This window comes from Haliotis rufescens, unplaced genomic scaffold, assembly GCF_023055435.1.
Source record: "Haliotis rufescens isolate VD_foot unplaced genomic scaffold, xgHalRufe1.0.p SCAF_9, whole genome shotgun sequence".
Taxonomy (NCBI): domain Eukaryota; kingdom Metazoa; phylum Mollusca; class Gastropoda; order Lepetellida; family Haliotidae; genus Haliotis; species Haliotis rufescens.
Genome location: NW_025964383.1, coordinates 35,504,974 through 35,524,079, shown reverse-complemented (window position 1 = coordinate 35,524,079; position 19,106 = coordinate 35,504,974). Strand labels below are relative to the sequence as shown.

The 19,106-nt window shown below is 40.8% G+C and overlaps 1 protein-coding gene across 2 annotated transcripts in view; it reads right to left on the bottom strand.

Annotated features, from left to right (window-relative positions):
- The window catches only part of LOC124147813 (calmodulin-like protein 7), a 102,853-nt gene that overhangs the window by 845 nt on the left and 82,902 nt on the right, over nucleotides 1–19,106 (bottom strand). For both annotated transcript variants that reach the window (XM_048391349.1, XM_046518597.2), the window contains 2 exons: nucleotides 13,274–13,420; nucleotides 749–991 (listed from right to left, as the gene is read on the bottom strand). In XM_048391349.1, the coding sequence (XP_048247306.1) occupies nucleotides 749–991; nucleotides 13,274–13,420 (390 nt within the window). The remainder of the gene's footprint in view (nucleotides 1–748; nucleotides 992–13,273; nucleotides 13,421–19,106) is intronic.

Below are 19,106 nucleotides of genomic sequence, written 5' to 3'. Positions count from 1 at the left end.
TGATTCAATAAGCAGACTGACAAGTCATTATTGTTGACGTATTAATTTGAATGAATTGATTTCAAAACATGTTTGCGTTTATTATAAGTTGTAGCAGGATCACTCGGGGTAAATAGGTTTCATGTCTCCGGCTCGTGGTCTAAAACCAGACGAGGGCCGCATAAAACGGCATGTATTCCAATTTTTCTTACCGACATGTTTTATTATGACATTATAGAAGAATAAAAACAAATTCAAAATTAATAGAAATATAGATATAGATATGTTATCACAACTACGACAGTGAGGTGCATGACAATATATATTTATATTATATATGAAAGTGACAGTATCGCTAGCACTCCGTATGGCTTCGATATAAATATTATTGTCATGTAACTCACTCGCAGTTGTAGTTGCATATCTACATAACTAAATACTTGCATTAGTCCGTTCTATACTGATTTCTGAAAAAGCGCGTTAGTTTACAAACAAGAGCAAAGTCCAGTCACGTGATATGCAAATTAGCTTGTGCCAGTGGTGTTATGCACAGGAGTCCGTATCTAAAAATAGACGCCCTCATGCATATTCATGACCATCTCCACACGCGAGCCGATGGTCATGAATATGCATGAGGGCGTCTATTTTTAGATACGGACTCCTGTGTGTTATGCTAAGACACCAACTGCGCCGGAGTGTGGTTTTACACAAGACGGCGACTGGCCAATCAGATTGCGGGATTTTATACAGAGTTATGATAAATTCTCACCGTCCCAGTCTAGTTTATCATCTCCATTCTTGTCATTGCTGAGGTAGTACCCGGACACCTGGGCTGCGGCCTGCTCTTCAGGGGTGCCTATGTGACGGGCGATTGACATGAGTTCGTCACGCGTGACGAATTCGTCCCCGTTTGTGTTGTCCAGGTTGAACCATTCTCTTGCGTTCTCCACACTGTAGTCCGGCGTGATGACGTTCTTCACGTACTCAGGGACGAAGTCGATGACGCCGTCACCTAGAGAAGAAGTAGCAGTCGTTACCGTCAACATTGACAACGTCACCATCAGTGAGTGAGTGAGTGGTTGAGTATGTTGGCCATCTCAGGGCATGTCACGTGGGAGGAATGCTTGACCTCAGTGAGTGAGTGAGTGAGTGAGTTAGGTCTAACGCCGCTTTCAACATATACCAGTTATATCACGGCGTGTCACGTGGGAGGAATGCTTGACCTCAGTGAGTGAGTGAGTGATTGAGTTAGGTCTAACGCCGCTTTCAACATATACCAGTTATATCACGGCATGTCACGTGGGAGGAATGCTTGACCTCAGTGAGTGAGTGAGTGAGTTAGGCCTAGGCGTGTGATGTGTTTGTTTGTTTGTTGTTAGACGCCACACGCAGCAATTTTCAAGCTATATGACGAAGGCCTATGTCAAGTCTGGACCAGACAATCCAGTGATTGACATCATGAGCATCGATCTAAGCAATTGTGATACGATGTCATGCATCAATCATGTCAGCGAGCCTGACCACTCGATCCCTTTTGTCGCATTTCGCGGCATGCATGGGTTGCTGAAGACCTATTCCCAGCCGGCTCTTCAAGGGCAGCATGTCATGTTGGAGGAATGCGTGCCCTGAGTTAGTGGCTGAGTGAGTTGGGTCTAAAGCCTCTCGAACATATTTCAGTTACATGTTCAATTACAATAGCGCCTGACGTGACGCCGGTCGTGGACGTGTTTTGGTCAAGATCGTAATCACTGCGACTCTTTGAGTTGAACCCACGCCCAGTGTTTGTTTGTTTGTTTATTTTTGTTTTTTTGCTTAACGCCGCAGTCAGCAATATTCCAGCTATATGACGGCGGTTTGTAAATAATCGAGTCTGGACCAGACAATCCAGTGATTGACTTCATGAGCATCGACCTACGCAATTGGGATACGATAACATGCATCAACCAAGTCAGCAAGCCTGACCACTCGATCCAGTTAGTCGCCTCTTACGACAAGCATAGCCGCCTTTTACGGCAAGCATGGGTTGCTGAAGACCTATTCTACCAGGGTCTTCGTGGGTCCCACCCCCAGTGATTCCAAAAGTTTCCGGTCGTAAAATACAATGGTCAGTTAAATGCTGATAAGAAATACATCACGAGTATGTGAGGTTAGAAGATCTGCTAAATTAGTCACCGAATCAGGTCACACATTCACACGACTTAACAATGGGATACACATTTTCGGTGATAAATACTGGTCACCGAATTTAATCTTTGTTGCTTATTTTTGTGTGAAGAGTATACATTGGAATACAACGACAAAGCGAGGAAGCAACAATTACCACCGATAATCAATAGAGACATCAGTCGAAAGCTGATAAAAAAACATACTTTCATCCAAGCAAGTGACATTCACCGTTATCGACCTTGTCATTCTGTGTAAAACTTAAACATTATTAGTTGTGTGAGAACGCTGTGCTAGTGTGACTTTTGCTCTTTGTGCCACTTTGTTTTCCTAAACAATTTGAACAATAACTTGTCATAAAGTGTTAATGTGGCCAAAAATATGAGTGTAAGTTCAAACAGATGTACATGCTCATTAAATCAACCAAATATGTGATAAGGTAATGATGTCAACATGAAAAGCTTCAAATACATCATGACAAGGATCGTGTTAAGAATTGATACGACGTCATATCTGACGGTATTACCATCCTTTGAAGTAGCGGCAAAGCTTATTTGAATATAATTTGACAACAAAAGTATTGAAAATATCTCTTAATTTGGTTAATGTTTCAAAGTTTGAAACTAAACAAACACCTAATCCGATTTACACCTCCACACGCCTAACGCCCTTGAATAATATGTCAAGGCTTAAAAAATGCACAACGTGGCTATGGAAAAGCACAGAGATATAGACAGAATTTTGACCATCATAAACAGAACTTAGACAGAACCTTGGTCATTTACAGACAGAATCTTGGTCATTTACATACAACACATAGATCCTTTACGGACAGAACCTTGGTCATTTACAGACAGAACCTTGATCTTTTACAGACAGAGCCTTGGTCATTTACAGACAGAACCTGGATCTTTTTCAGACAGAACCTTTGTCATTTACAGACAGAACCTGGATCTTTTACAGACAGAACCTTGATCTTTTACAGACAGAACCTTCGTCAATTACAGACAGAACCTGGATCTTTTACAGACAGAACCTGGATCTTTTACAGACAGAACCTTGATCATTTACAGACAGAACCTGAATCTTTTACAGGCAGAACCTTGATCTTTTACAGACAGAACCTTGATCATGTATAGAAAGATCCTTGTAATTTGCGTAATTCGAAAAAACACGGCAGTGGCTTTGGAAGACAAGTTATTCTGTGTTTTACAGAAATTAGGTATCCGCTGTGATTTGAAGAGAAAAGCAAATGGGAAACAGTTTGAACAATTATATGTTATATAAGGCTCACGCCTGACACCGGCTTTTGCGGCGTCATGCGATAGCCACGTGCTCGAAACTTGTTCCTCTATGGATTCCAGACAGTTCTGACCGAGATTCTATTGGACTGCCTGAGACGCACCGAATGGGCTATACCCTTGTTTTGATTGTAAGTCAATGTTAATGATCGTCCTAGCGCTAAGATCGCTTTGAGGGACGGGAAGCTGCTCTTACCAACGTGACGTCTTGTCAGTGCATGACGTCATCTATTGATCATGACAGTGTTTATAGGTAAATTAAATTATAATCTATTTGGATGTCGGAATAAAAGATTACCTGTCCCCCTGAGGTATTGTAGAAATTCCCTCACAAAGGTTCAAATTAAATTGACAGATAATCCATATATTCTTTTCTAACACTTTGGGTTTTTCTTTAATTTTGTAGCAGAAAAGGACCTGGGTCTTTTACAGGCAGAACCTTGATCTTTTACAGACAGAACCTGGATCTTTTACAGACAGAACCTGGATCTTTTACAGACAGAACCTGGATCTTTTACAGACAGAACCTGGATCTTTTACAGACAGAACCTGGATCTTTTACAGACAGAACCTGGATCTTTTACAGACTGAACCTGGATCGTTTACAGACAGAACCTTGATCTTTTACAGGCAGAACCTTGATCTTTTACAGATAGAACCTTGATCTTTTACAGGCAGAACCTGGAACTTTTACAGACAGAACGTGGATCATTTACAGACTGAACCTGGATCATTTACAGACTGAACCTGGATCTTTTACACACAGAACCTTGATCTTTTATAGACAGAACCTGGATCATTTACAGACAGAACCTTGATCTTTTATAGACAGAACCTGGATCTTTTACAGACAGAACCTTGGTGTTTTACAGACAGAACCTTGATCTTTTACAGACAGAACCTGGATCTTTTACAGACAGAACCTTGATCTTTTACAGACAGAACCTGGATCTTCTACAGACAGAACCTGGATCTTTTACAGGCAGAACCTGGATCTTTTACAGACAGAACCTGGATCTTTTACAGGCAGAACCTGGATCTTTTATAGACAGAACCTGGATCATTTACAGACTGAACCTTGATCTTTTATAGACAGAACCTGGATCTTTTACAGACAGAACCTTGGTCTTTTACAGACAGAACCTTGATCTTTTAAAGACAGAACCATGGTCATTTAAAGACAGAACCTGGATCTTTTACAGACAGAACCTTGGTCATTTACAGACAGAACCTTTATATTTTACTGATAATTCGGACAGATAATCCATATATTCTTCGTAACACTTTAGGTTTTTCTTTAATTTCGTAGCTGAAAAGCACAGCCCCTTTGTCATTAGACGCCGTGCCTGAAATTACGTTTTACATTATGACGTATTGTATCGTCATCGAGGGTTGTTGGAGGCGCGTGTGCCCAGTCGTAGAAATTGGGGATGCGCATTTTCTTCAAGAGCGTATTATATACACTAGAAAGTCGAGGCCACAAGAAGCTCCGTCGTTTAAGGCGGCGCAACTCGCGTCCCTTAGCTGTGCCAGAATCTTATATTCGTAAAATGAAATCCCCGTTCATTCTGATTATGTTTAAAGATTTCTCAGCACCATACCCGTGCTCGTGGGTCACCTGAGAGGTATACGTCTAAGACATGCATCACTTCGGGCTTTCCACCCACATTAAACTGACACACCCAAATAATGCTAGGCGGCGTTATTCAAACTCACTTACTCACTCCCTTTTCAGTTTATATCAGTACACAACTTTAAAATTAAGTCCTACGTTAATGGCCATGTCATGTCAATTAGTCTAGCCATTGGTAATACAAGGGCGGGAATTTGAGAATTCGCCCAGGTCCACGGATCTGACTGTGACCCAAGGGAACATTTCACTGTTACATAATACGACTCGATAATCCGGAAAACTTGTTCATCAGAACGATTTCACTGAGAACAGCACCATCCGGAAGAATGATGTTTCACTGCAAACACATTAATTGCCGTTGGTGTGACGTTAAACAAATGGCCGCAGAGGGATACAGCTTCAAGAGTATGTCTGCTTTGAAAAGTGCTGTTGATGGATTTGGTGACAAGTGTCTCAATATCCCTTTGTGCCTATTAGAACTGCGCCATAACACAGCAAGACCAACACGGTTGTGTCTAATGATTTGGTAGTGCTGCGACACTCCAACAGGGACTCGTCTACAGAGATTCACGGGAGCAATAGACAAGGGGAACACCCTCCCAGCAATCTATTTAATCAAATCCGAGAGTTATCTAAGCGACTGGTTCTGTCAGAAATAATTCTCTATTGATGGACCGGTTGGTGGTATTTACTGAGTTGCACTTGAGAACCACTCCGCTGAATATTGCTTCCTTCGGTCTGGTCGACTCCTTGTCCTTCTCAAGAGGAAAGGATTTTATTACGTTTATTGCTTCCGGGAAATGTTGTGAATTGACATTATTGAAGTGTTGTAATATCATTAAGATTCTGATCAATTCTTTATATTTCCCACGTATTCCAATCTTCCGAGAATTTCTAAACAATTTTCAAGTAATATGTTTCATATCAAGTAAATGTACCAAATTGTACTGAAAGTCGAAACTAGGTCGATATTTCTTAAGAGACGCAAAACCAATATAGTGTAAATATTATAACCGTTTCTTACACACAAGGAATGGAGAGATTTCATTCTGTAAGACATGGATCAGCACATATTATGTTTAACCAGTCGAACAAATTTATTTGCCTGAAAGGGACTTGTCCGAAATGAAAGACCCCTCTGTTCTTGTGAGCAACGTGTGCAACCTGCACTGTATACATTCAACGTCATTGAAGGAGTAAGGTATTTACACAGCTCTTAGCATTATCCCAGTGATATCACTTGAGAAAAGAACCCGCTTCGTATAATGTCCACATGTGGGGACTTCAACCATGGTTTGCTTCTGTGTAAAGAGCGAACGATAGAAGCACAAGAGTCCCTACCGACCCTTATCACTGATGAAATACTGCAGACTGACGAAACACTGCAGACTGACGAAACACTGCAGGCTGACGAAACACTGCAGACTGACGAAACACTGCAGGCTGACGAAACACTGCAGACTGACGAAACACCGCAGACTGACGAAACACTGCAGGCTGACGAAACACTGCAGACTGACGAAACACTGCAGACTGACGAAACACTGCAGGCTGACGAAACACTGCGGACTGACGAAACACTGCAGACTGACGAAACACTGCAGACTGACGAAACACCGCAGATTGACGAAACACTGCAGACTGACATAAAACATAACACAATATCAGCGAACTTCCTTCACATACTCAGCAATGTCAGGTGGGAGTCAGTGGCAAGCCCAGTCGCATTGCCCCATATATCGGCCCCACATTGTATACACCAATATAACAGCTCCAGATTGTACATACCTATATATCTGCCACACATTGTATACACCAAAATAACTGCCCCACATTTTATACACCAATATAACTGCCACACATTGTATACACCAATATCACTGCCACACATTGTATACACCAATATAACTGCCACACATTGTATACACCAATATCACTGCCACACATTGTATACACCAATATAACTGCCCCACATTGTATACACCAATATCACTGCCACACATTGTATACACAAACATAACTGCCACACATTGTATACACCAATATAACTGCCCCACATTTTATACACCAATATAACTGCCCCACATTTTATACACCAATATAACTGCCCCACATTGTATACACCAATATATCTGCCCCACATTTTATACACCAATATAACTGCCCCACATTTTATACACCAATATAACTGTCTCACATTGTACATACCTATATATCTGCCCCACATTTTATACACCAATATAACTGCCACACATTTTATACACCAATATAACAGCTCCAGATTGTACATACCTATATATCTGCCCCACATTTTATACACCAATATAACTGCCCCACATTTTATACACCAATATAACTGCCACACATTGTATACACCAATATAACTGCCACACATTGTATACACCAATATAACTGTCTCACATTGTATACACCAATATAACTGCCACACATTGTATACACAAACATAACTGCCACACATTGTATACACCAATATAACTGCCACACATTGTATACACCAATATAACTGCCCCACATTGTATACACAAACATAACTGTCACACATTGTATACACCAATATAACTGCCACACATTGTATACAACAATACAACTGCCACACATTGTATACACCAATACAACTGCCAATCATTGTATACACCAATACAACTGCCACACATTGTATACACCAATACAACTGCCACACATTGTATACACCAATACAACTGCCACACATTGTATACACCAATATAACTGCCACACATTGTATACACCAATATAACTGCCCCACATTGTATACACCAATATAACTGCCACACATTGTATACACCAATATAACTGCCACACATTGTATACACCAATATAACTGCCACACATTGTATACACCAATATAACTGCCACACATTGTATACACCAACATAACTGTCTCACATTGTATACACCAACATAACTGTCTCACATTGTATACACCAACATAACTGTCTCACATTACGTTAAAGTATTGAGTATGGATAGCCGTAGCGCTTGGTTATTTTTAGGAACGGGGCCTTATTTGAAACATGTCACAGTTGCAGGAGAACATCTTCAAACTCGCAAAAATAAACAAGGAAAGGTAATGTCGCCAGGAAATGCCAGCAAATCTGAATACTGTTGAAATGAAAGTAATTTGTTAAAAACGTTTACAGAAAATGACAAGCATCACGCCAATGCGGTTTCCACCTTAAAAACACGCAGCTAAAAACTCGCAAATGTTTCTCAAGTTTGACGACGCCTCAACAGTAATGAGACATCCCAAACCCTAATCTCAGAACCATTAACAGACATTTTAGGCGTGTACTGAACGGTTAGTCTTGTGTGTTTCATCATAAAAACAACCATGGGCCTATTAAGTCTCCCCAGCTGTTCCCCGTTCAGCCATCAAACAGGATGAAATGTGTATGCACTTTGATCTGACGGTTTACCATTTCTAAACTGCCAATCATGCAGACTCCAGGACTAAACAAATCAATACCACGATCTGAAATGGACACCAATAGGCTACGTGAATGAGCTCCTATAAACGTATCAGATAGTACTTTGTTTTTAAACGTGATGGAGATTTAAAAAGCACTTCCCTTGCTTTTGAAACTCAACACTCATCCCCGTTGATGAGGATTGCCTGCTTTTACGACGGTGGCCAAAACCTTGTTAAAAGTAAAATGGATCCAGAGGCAAATGTTTGGGAACAGATGCGGATGAATTGTCTATTTACAGCAGAGTATATCCCTTCTTTGTCTATCCTTCATTGGTGGCGACAACTAATCCTTCTGTAGTGCACAATGAGAGGTTTTTTATGTCCTTACAATAGTAATGTCGATGGAGAAACTTCAACGGTTGTACAGACGCTTTCATCCCTTCCACAGGAGACGCAATTCTCTTGCCAGTCAAAGAAACACTAAAGACGGAACTTCCATTCAAGACATTTCATCTAATTCGAAAAGAGTCTGGTCTTGGTTATCTTTGGTTGTGCCCCGGGTGTAAATATCAAATAATGATGACACCAGGTTTTCGCGAAACGGTTAGCCTGTCCTGTATTGGACATCATTTTAGTGACTGATGCGTCACATTTAGAAACAAAATTTAACATACAAATGCAAGATGATACCAATGACCAGTGAAGCAAATTTGCAGATTTGGTAATCATTATTGTGCAAACAGATCATGACATGAGTTATAGCGTTGCATTTACTCTTCGTGTTACCGATTACATGTAAACTTTCAAATGTATGTTTGGTCTAAAGGTAGAACGTCTGGTCGGAGAAAAGAAAGTCATGGATTCGCTTCCCGGCCGCGTCATAAGACGTTAAGAGATGGTACTTGTTGTTTCCCTGTATGGCACTCGGCATGAAGGCATAAAATAAGGACTGGTCGGCTCGGAATTTGTCTGATTGGGGTATCCATGTTAAACTATGGTATGGTACCACACACACGCACGCACGCACACACACGCACGCACACACGCACGCACACACGCGCACACACGCGCACGCACGCACACACACACACGGCATCATTTTCGTCACTGATGTGTCAAAATTTGGAAATGAACTCCGAATGTCAGTCATAAAACTTTTTGAAAGCTTTGCTAAAGCCTTGAATGTTGGAGGTGATGAAACAACTTCTGAGCAAGAGTCGTATCTTTGAAATCTCCGTAGAAAGAGCATACTCAATTGTATCTAGAAATTTGTGAAATGCAGACACCAAAGGCTGAAGATGCTGGAATGGTGCTCGACATGAAGGGAAAATTGATTATTGAAATGCTGAAGTCATCCTTCTTGTCATACAGTCATGTGCAAAGTCTTCCATCAAATCCATTACCATCATTTTAGTAATACATTATGTCGTAGAACACAGCCCATGTATGTCCAGTGGGATATCGACCAATCACTTCTTTGAACATCACTCATCAATCGAATATTGTCTGGATTTTACCAGATTGAAAGAGTTCTGTTAGAAATATATTATTTTCAAGGCAAAAAAATAATTCGAAAGTTGAGTTTAATGGTTTCCGAAAAATCTAGCATGGATATGTAACGCACCAAAAGGTCAATCTGTTGATAGAAAACGTTAAAGAGGGCATTCTAAAGGTATTTTGTACAGACTGTCTTGAAGTAAGCGTTGTAATGACGTCAGACTCGTACTTTAATCGCCAATATACATCTTTCTCAGAAAACAGTGTTCCTCCGCGTAATGGTAATTGAAACAAATCCACACGAGGACTTAAAGGGATGTTTCAATACGAAGACTTGTAATACCATGATGTATTTGTCTGCAAGCTGCTTAGGAGGCTAATGGGAGGTATAAGAGTGCATACATCAGCGAATACAGCGCTGTGGGCACGGCGGTACTAGAGGTATTAGACATTGAGTATCAGGTATCAATTACTCCAACGTCTGACTTTATGGTCCAGGACATCATAAATGTCACATTCAATTTTCCCTTTGAGCGTTGAAGTGTACTATATTCATTGTCTGTTAAATTACCGTCTTATGTTCTGCTACTGTAATACAGTAATTACGATCGCTTCTTCTGTGGTCACCCACGCAATGGGAACCTTCCACTGTTGATGTGGAACGCTTTAAGACATAAATCATCTTCCCGAGGCAAGAGAGTTAACTGACTATAAAAGTCCAGTTTCCACCCTTGCCGAACTAGGCTCGTATTATGGAGTTACATTTTGGCTGGACTAACGAGTCTATGCATAGTCCAATCAAAATCGCGCACCGAAATCGAAATCCGGTTCGTAAACTGTCGTGCAGATTTCGGTCGATTGCAGGATTTGCAAAGCATGTGCACCACCAACTCGTTGTCAGCAGATATTTTCCAAATCTTTTATGTTTTTAATCACGGTGCTCGCGTGATTTGATGCATTTCGCGATGTAAGACCCGTTTTATCACAATATAAATCTTGATTATCGATCAGATCTTCCTGACTGGGCGCCACAATTCTGTGTGAAGCAAACGCAAGTGGTACGAGAGGTGGAATCTGATTGGTCCATAGGAGATGCTTAGAAGGGACATAGCTGGTAATAGTCACTGGTGGCGCTACGATCGAGCCCAGTTATTCCAGACAAGTTCGGCAAGGGTGGAAACTGGATTTCAATTCCTTTCTGAGTGGGGGCACGGGTGGCCCAGTCGTCTAAGGCGCCGCGATTCGCTGTGCAGAGTTGAGTCCCTTGGACGAATCCCGGTTCGCCCCGATTATGTTTCTAGGTTTGTCAGCCCCATACCCTGCTCGTGGGTTTCACCGAAGTGGTAAACGTCTGATACCTGCATCTCTTCGGGCTTTCCTCCCACATTAAGCTGACACGTCGTGATATAACTGGAATACTGTTAAAAGCGGCGATAAACCCAACTCACTCACTCACTCCTTTCTGTGTTCTGAAATGGTATATGTGGCAATAGGTTCTGGACAAGTGGAATAGTCTTAGATGTAAGTCAAAAATCGTCCTACTACAATCGTTGTGATAGGTTGCTATCGTCGTTTATATTTAGAAATCTCAGGAGCCGCTGGTCATTAGTTCAAATCCAAGTTTTGCTTCGGTTACGACCATGGGTTTGTAAGGATCATATCCGTGTTTGTTGGTTTCATCCAACCAACACCCCCACCTCCTATTTAACCAACACCCCAACTTCCTATCTAATCAACTCGCCCACTTCCTATTTAACCAACACCCCAACTTCCTATCTAATCAACACCCCCACTTCCTATCTAATTAACACCCCAACCTCCTATCTAACCAACACCCCAACTTCCTATCTAATCAACACCCCCACCTCCTATTTAACCAACACCCCCACTTCCTATCTAATCAACACCCCCACCTCCTATTTAACCAACACCCCCACTTCCTATCTAACCAACACCCCTACAACCTATCTAATCAAAACCCCCACTTCCTATCTAATCAACACCCCCACTTCCTATCTAACAAATACCCCCACTTCCTATCTAACCAACATCTCCACTTCCTATCTAACCAACATCCCCACTTCCTATCTAACTAACACCCCCACTTCCTATCTAACCAACACCCCTACTACCTATCTAATCAACACCCCCACTTCCTATCTAATCAACACCCCCACTTCCTATCTAACTAACACCCCAACTTCCTATCTAATCAACACCCCCACTTCCTATCTAATCAACACCCCCACCTCCTATCTAACCAACACCCCAACTTCCTATCTAATCAACACCCCCACCTCCTATTTAACCAACACCCCCACTTCCTATCTAATCAACACCCCCACCTCCTATCTAACCAACACCCCCACTTCCTATCTAACCAACACCCCTACTACCTATCTAATCAACACCCCCACTTCCTATCTAATCAACACCCCCACTTCCTATCTAACCAATACCCCCACTTCCTATCTAACCAACATCCCCACTTCCTATCTAACCAACATCTCCTCTACCTATCTAACTAACACCCCCACTTCCTATCTAACTAACACCCCCACTACCTATCTAACCAACACCCCCACTACCTATCTAACCAACATCGCCACTTCCTATCTAACCAACACCCCCACTACCTATCTAACCAACATCTCCACTACCTATCTAACTAACACCCACACTTCCTATCTAACTAACACTCCCACTACCTATCTAACCAACACCCCCACTACCTATCTAACCAACATCCCCACTTCCTATCTAACCAACATCCCCACTTCCTATCTAACCAACACCCCAACTTCCTATCTAACCAATACCACCACTTCCTATCTAACTAACACCCCCACTTCCTATCTAACTAACACCCCCACTTCCTATCTAACCAACAACCCCACTTCCTATCTAACCAACACCCCCACTTCCTATCTAATCAAAACCCCCACTTCCTATCTAACTAACACCCCCAGTTCTCATCTAACCAAAACCCCCACTTCCTATCTAACCAACACCCCCCACTTCCTATCTAACCAACACCCCCAGTTCTCATCTAACCAAAACCCCATCCTCGTATTCAACCAACAACCCTTAGTGTCCCTCAAACCAACACCCCCACTTCCCATCCAACCAACACTCCCACTTCCCCTCCAACCAGCACTCGCACCGCACCCCACCACATCTCGACCTACCGTTCTCGTCTCTCCTAGCGATAAAGCCTGAACTCGTACCGCACCCCACCACATCTCGACCTACCGTTCTCGTCTCTCCTAGCGATAAAGCCTGCAACGGCTGCATCTCTAACGTTAGGGTTGTAGTCCTGTAGGTGACGTCGCATCTCCTCAAATGTTGCCCTGCCGTCGTTGTTCCTGTCAATCTGAGTGGCAAACCTATCCTTCAGCACTGAAATATCCAGAAAGCATGCATGCTTTAGACGAAATCATGTTCTATATATTTTACACACTTAACAAATGACGTATATTTTAATATGTAATCCAGTGATTGATATCATGAGCATCGATCCATGCAATTGGGTTACGATGACATACATCAACCAAGTCAGCGAGCCTGACCACTCGATCCCGTTAGTCGCCTCTTACGACAAGCATAGTCACCTTTTACACCAAGCACGGGTTGCTGAAGACCTTTTCTACCCCGGATCTTCAGGGGTTACCTAATTCAAGTGATTAAACTAATTTTGTATTGTGTGTGTTATGATAGACGATGTAATATATGAAATGGTGTTAATTATGATTTTATTACTTAATGAATACACAATGTCATTTAGAAAGTGGTCAAATGTAACCAATGTTATATTTCGGATAACACTTTCTTAGTAAAGCACAGATTCTCGTACTTTTGGGGGTTGAGTCCCGTCCGGGATTCGAACCGGTGCTGGCGATTGGGTTCTTCACTCTGGCAGTGCAAGCTTCGAATCCCGGACGGGACTCAACCCAAAAAGTACGACACTCTGTACTTGACTGAGAAAGTGTTATCCCAAATATATAACATTTGCTACGTGTATTACTTAATGTTAGATTTGTAAGTTATCAATGAAATATGATGATGATTTTATGGTATTGATGTTATTGTTTCATGTTTGTTAAAAAAGGATGTTAAGTTAAGATGTTAAATTAATTATTTAGTTAAGTTAATACAGTTAAATATTTAAACGGTCGGTTGAAAATAACTGCTGAAACATTTCAAAGAGTTAATTCCCATATCAAGACCTACTTCTTCTTTTTTTCTGAAAGAACTAGGTGGGACAACGGCCCTTTTTGGCCCAAAATACAAGCGTAATTTTAGGATTAAGCAAAACTATTCGAAATTGTTATTAAAGTCATCATTTGAATGTGTTCCTATCAATGACATCTAGACTTTGTTCCTTTCAACAATTACATGTTTGCGACTATGGACCGCCTCTGTGGCCTCGTGGAAGAGCGCCCGCCCGGAGAGACGGTAGACTGTGTCTTATTGTAGTAGAGAGTAGACTGTGTCTTATTGTAGTAGAGAGTAGACTGTGTCTTATTGTAGTAGACAGTAGACTGTGTCTTATTGTAGTAGAGAGTAGACTGTGTCTTATTGTAGTAGAGAGTAGACTGTGTCTTATTGTAGTAGAGAGTAGACTGTGTCTTATTGTACTAGACAGTAGACTGTGTCTTATTGTAGTAGAGAGTAGACTGTGTCTTATTGTAGTAGAGAGTAGACTGTGTCTTATTGTACTAGACGGTAGACTGTGTCTTATTGTACTAGACAGTAGACTGTGTCTTATTGTAGTAGAGAGTAGACCGGGTCTTATTGTAGTAGAGAGTAGACCGGGTCTTATTGTAGTAGAGAGTAGACTGTGTCCTACTGAACTAGAGAGTAGACTGTGTCTTATTGTACTAGACAGTAGACTGTGTCTTATTGTACAAGACAGTAGACTGTGTCTTATTTTACTAGACAGTAGACTGTGTCTTATTGTAGTAGAGAGTAGACTGTGTCTTATTGTAGTAGAGAGTAGACTGTGTCGTATTGTACTAGACAGTAGATTGTGTCTTATTGTAGTAGAGAGTAGACTGCGTCCTATTGTACTAGACGGTAGACTGTGTCTCATTGTACTAGAGAGTAGACTGTGTCATAATGTACTAGACGGTAGACTGTGTTTTATTGTACTAGAGAGTAGACTGTGTCTTGTTGCACTAGACAGTAGACTGTGTCTTGTTGCACTAGACAGTAGACTGTGTCTTATTGTACTAGAGAGTAACTGTGTCTTATTGCACTAGACAGTAGACTGTGTATGATGGTACTAGAGAGTAGACTGTGTCCTATTGTACTAGAGAGTAGACTGTGTCCTGTTGTACTAGAGAGTAGACTGTGTCCTGATGTACTAGAGAGTAGACTGTGTCTTATCGTATAAGACAGTAGACTGTGTCCTGTTGTACTAGAGAGTAGACTGTGTCTTATTGTACTAGACAGTAGACTGAGTCTTATTGTACTAGACAGTAGACTGAGTCTTATTGTATAAGACAGTAGACTGTCACTTATTTACAAGACAGTAGACTGAGTCTTATTGTACTAGACAGTAGACTGAGTCTTATTGTATAAGACAGTAGACTGAGTCTTATTGTACAAGACAGTAGACTGTGTCTTATTGTATAAGACAGTAGACTGAGTCTTATTGTACAAGACAGTAGACTGTGTCTTATTTACAAGACAGTAGACTGTGTCTTATTGTACAAGACAGTAGACTGTGTCTTATTGTACTAGACAGTAGACTGTGTCTTATTTACAAGACAGTAGACTGTGTCTTATTGTACTAGACAGTAGACTGTGTCTTATTGTACTAGACAGTAGACTGTGTCTTATTGTACTAGACATTAGACTGTGTCTTATTGTACTAGACAGTAAACTGTGTCTTATTTACAAGACAGTAGACTGTGTCTCATTGTACAAGACAGTAGACTGTGTCTTATTGTACTAGACAGTAGACTGTGTCTTATTGTACTAGACAGTAGACTGTGTCTTATTGTACTAGACAGTAGACTGTGTCTTATTGTAGTAGAGAGTAGACTGTGTCTTATTGTAGTAGAGAGTAGACTGTGTCTTATTGTAGTAGAGAGTAGACTGGGTCTTATTGTAGTAGAGAGTAGACTGTGTCCTACTGAACTAGAGAGTAGACTGTGTCTTATTGTACTAGACAGTAGACTGTGTCTTATTGTACTAGACAGTAGACTGTGTCTTATTGTACTAGAGAGTAGACTGTGTCTTATTGTAGTGGAGAGTAGACTGTGTCTAATCGTACTAGAGAGTAGACTGTGTCTTATTGTAGAAGAGAGTAGACTGTGTCCTATTGTACTAGACGGTAGACTGTGTCTTATTGTACTAGAGAGTAGACTGTGTCCCATTGTACTAGACAGTAGACTGTGTCTTGTTGCACTAGACAGTAGACTGTGTCTTATTGAACTAGAGAGTAGACTGTGTCATAATGTACTAGACGGTAGACTGTGTTTTATTGTACTAGAGAGTAGACTGTGTCTTGTTGCACTAGACAGTAGACTGTGTCTTGTTGCACTAGACAGTAGACTGTGTCTTATTGTACTAGAGAGTAAACTGTGTCTTATTGCACTAGACAGTAGACTGTGTCTGATGGTACTAGAGAGTAGACTGTGTCCTATTGTACTAGAGAGTAGACTGTGTCCTGTTGTACTAGAGAGTAGACTGTGTCCTGATGTACTAGAGAGTAGACTGTGTCTTATCGTATAAGACAGTAGACTGTGTCCTGTTGTACTAGAGAGTAGACTGAGTCTTATTGTACTAGACAGTAGACTGAGTCTTATTGTATAAGACAGTAGACTGTGTCTTATTTACAAGACAGTAGACTGAGTCTTATTGTACTAGACAGTAGACTGAGTCTTATTGTATAAGACAGTAGACTGTGTCTTATTTACAAGACAGTAGACTGCGTCTTATTTACAAGACAGTAGACTGTGTCTTATTGTACAAGACAGTAGACTGTGTCTTATTGTACAAGACAGTAGACTGTGTCTTATTTACAAGACAGTAGACTGTGTCTTATTGTACAAGACAGTAGACTGTGTCATATTTTACTAGACAGTAGACTGTGTCTTATTGTACTAGACAGTAGACTGTGTCTTATTGTACTAGACAGTAGACTGTGTCTTATTTACAAGACAGTAGACTGTGTCTCATTGTACAAGACAGTAGACTGTGTCTTATTGTACTAGACAGTAGACTGTGTCTTATTGTACTAGACAGTAGACTGTGTCTTATTGTACTAGACAGTAGACTGTGTCCTATTGTACTAGACAGTAGACTGTGTCTTATTTACAAGACAGTAGACTGTGTCTTATTGTACTAGACAGTAGACTGTGTCTTATTTACAAGACAGTAGACTGTGTCTCATTGTACAAGACAGTAGACTGTGTCTTATTGTACTAGACAGTAGACTGTGTCTTATTGTACTAGACAGTAGACTGTGTCTTATTGTACTAGACAGTAGACTGTGTCTTATTGTAGTAGAGAGTAGACTGTGTCTTATTGTACTAGACAGTAGACTGTGTCTTATTGTACAAGACAGTAGACTGTGTCTTTTTGTACAAGACAGTAGACTGTGTCTTATTGCACTAGACAGTAGACTGTGTCTTATTGAACTAGAGAGTAGACTGTGTCATAATGTACTAGACGGTAGACTGTGTTTTATTGTACTAGAGAGTAGACTGTGTCTTGTTGCACTAGACAGTAGACTGTGTCTTGTTGCACTAGACAGTAGACTGTGTCTTATTGTACTAGAGAGTAAACTGTGTCTTATTGCACTAGACAGTAGACTGTGTCTGATGGTACTAGAGAGTAGACTGTGTCCTATTGTACTAGAGAGTAGACTGTGTCCTGTTGTACTAGAGAGTAGACTGTGTCCTGATGTACTAGAGAGTAGACTGTGTCTTATCGTATAAGACAGTAGACTGTGTCCTGTTGTACTAGAGAGTAGACTGAGTCTTATTGTACTAGACAGTAGACTGAGTCTTATTGTATAAGACAGTAGACTGTGTCTTATTTACAAGACAGTAGACTGAGTCTTATTGTACTAGACAGTAGACTGAGTCTTATTGTATAAGACAGTAGACTGTGTCTTATTTACAAGACAGTAGACTGCGTCTTATTTACAAGACAGTAGACTGTGTCTTATTGTACAAGACAGTAGACTGTGTCTTATTGTACAAGACAGTAGACTGTGTCTTATTTACAAGACAGTAGACTGTGTCTTATTGTACAAGACAGTAGACTGTGTCTTATTTTACTAGACAGTAGACTGTGTCTTATTGTACTAGACAGTAGACTGTGTCTTATTGTACTAGACAGTAGACTGTGTCTTATTTACAAGACAGTAGACTGTGTCTCATTGTACAAGACAGTAGACTGTGTCTTATTGTACTAGACAGTAGACTGTGTCTTATTGTACTAGACAGTAGACTGTGTCTTATTGTACTAGACAGTAGACTGTGTCTTATTGTACTAGACAGTAGACTGTGTCTTATTTACAAGACAGTAGACTGTGTCTTATTGTACTAGACAGTAGACTGTGTCTTATTTACAAGACAGTAGACTGTGTCTCATTGTACAAGACAGTAGACTGTGTCTTATTGTACTAGACAGTAGACTGTGTCTTATTGTACTAGACAGTAGACTGTGTCTTATTGTACTAGACAGTAGACTGTGTCTTATTGTAGTAGAGAGTAGACTGTGTCTTATTGTACTAGACAGTAGACTGTGTCTTATTGTACAAGACAGTAGACTGTGTCTTTTTGTACAAGACAGTAGACTGTGTCTTATTGCACTAGACAGTAGACTGTGTCTTATTGTACTAGACAGTAGACTGTGTCTTATTGTACTAGACAGTAGACTGTGTCTGATTGTACAAGACAGTAGACTGTGTCTTATTGTACAAGACAGTAGACTGTGTCTTATTTACAAGACAGTAGACTGTGTCTTATTGTACTAGACAGTAGACTGTGTCTTATTGTACTAGACAGTAGACTGTGTCTTATTGTACTAGACAGTAGACTGTGTCTTATTGTACAAGACAGTAGAC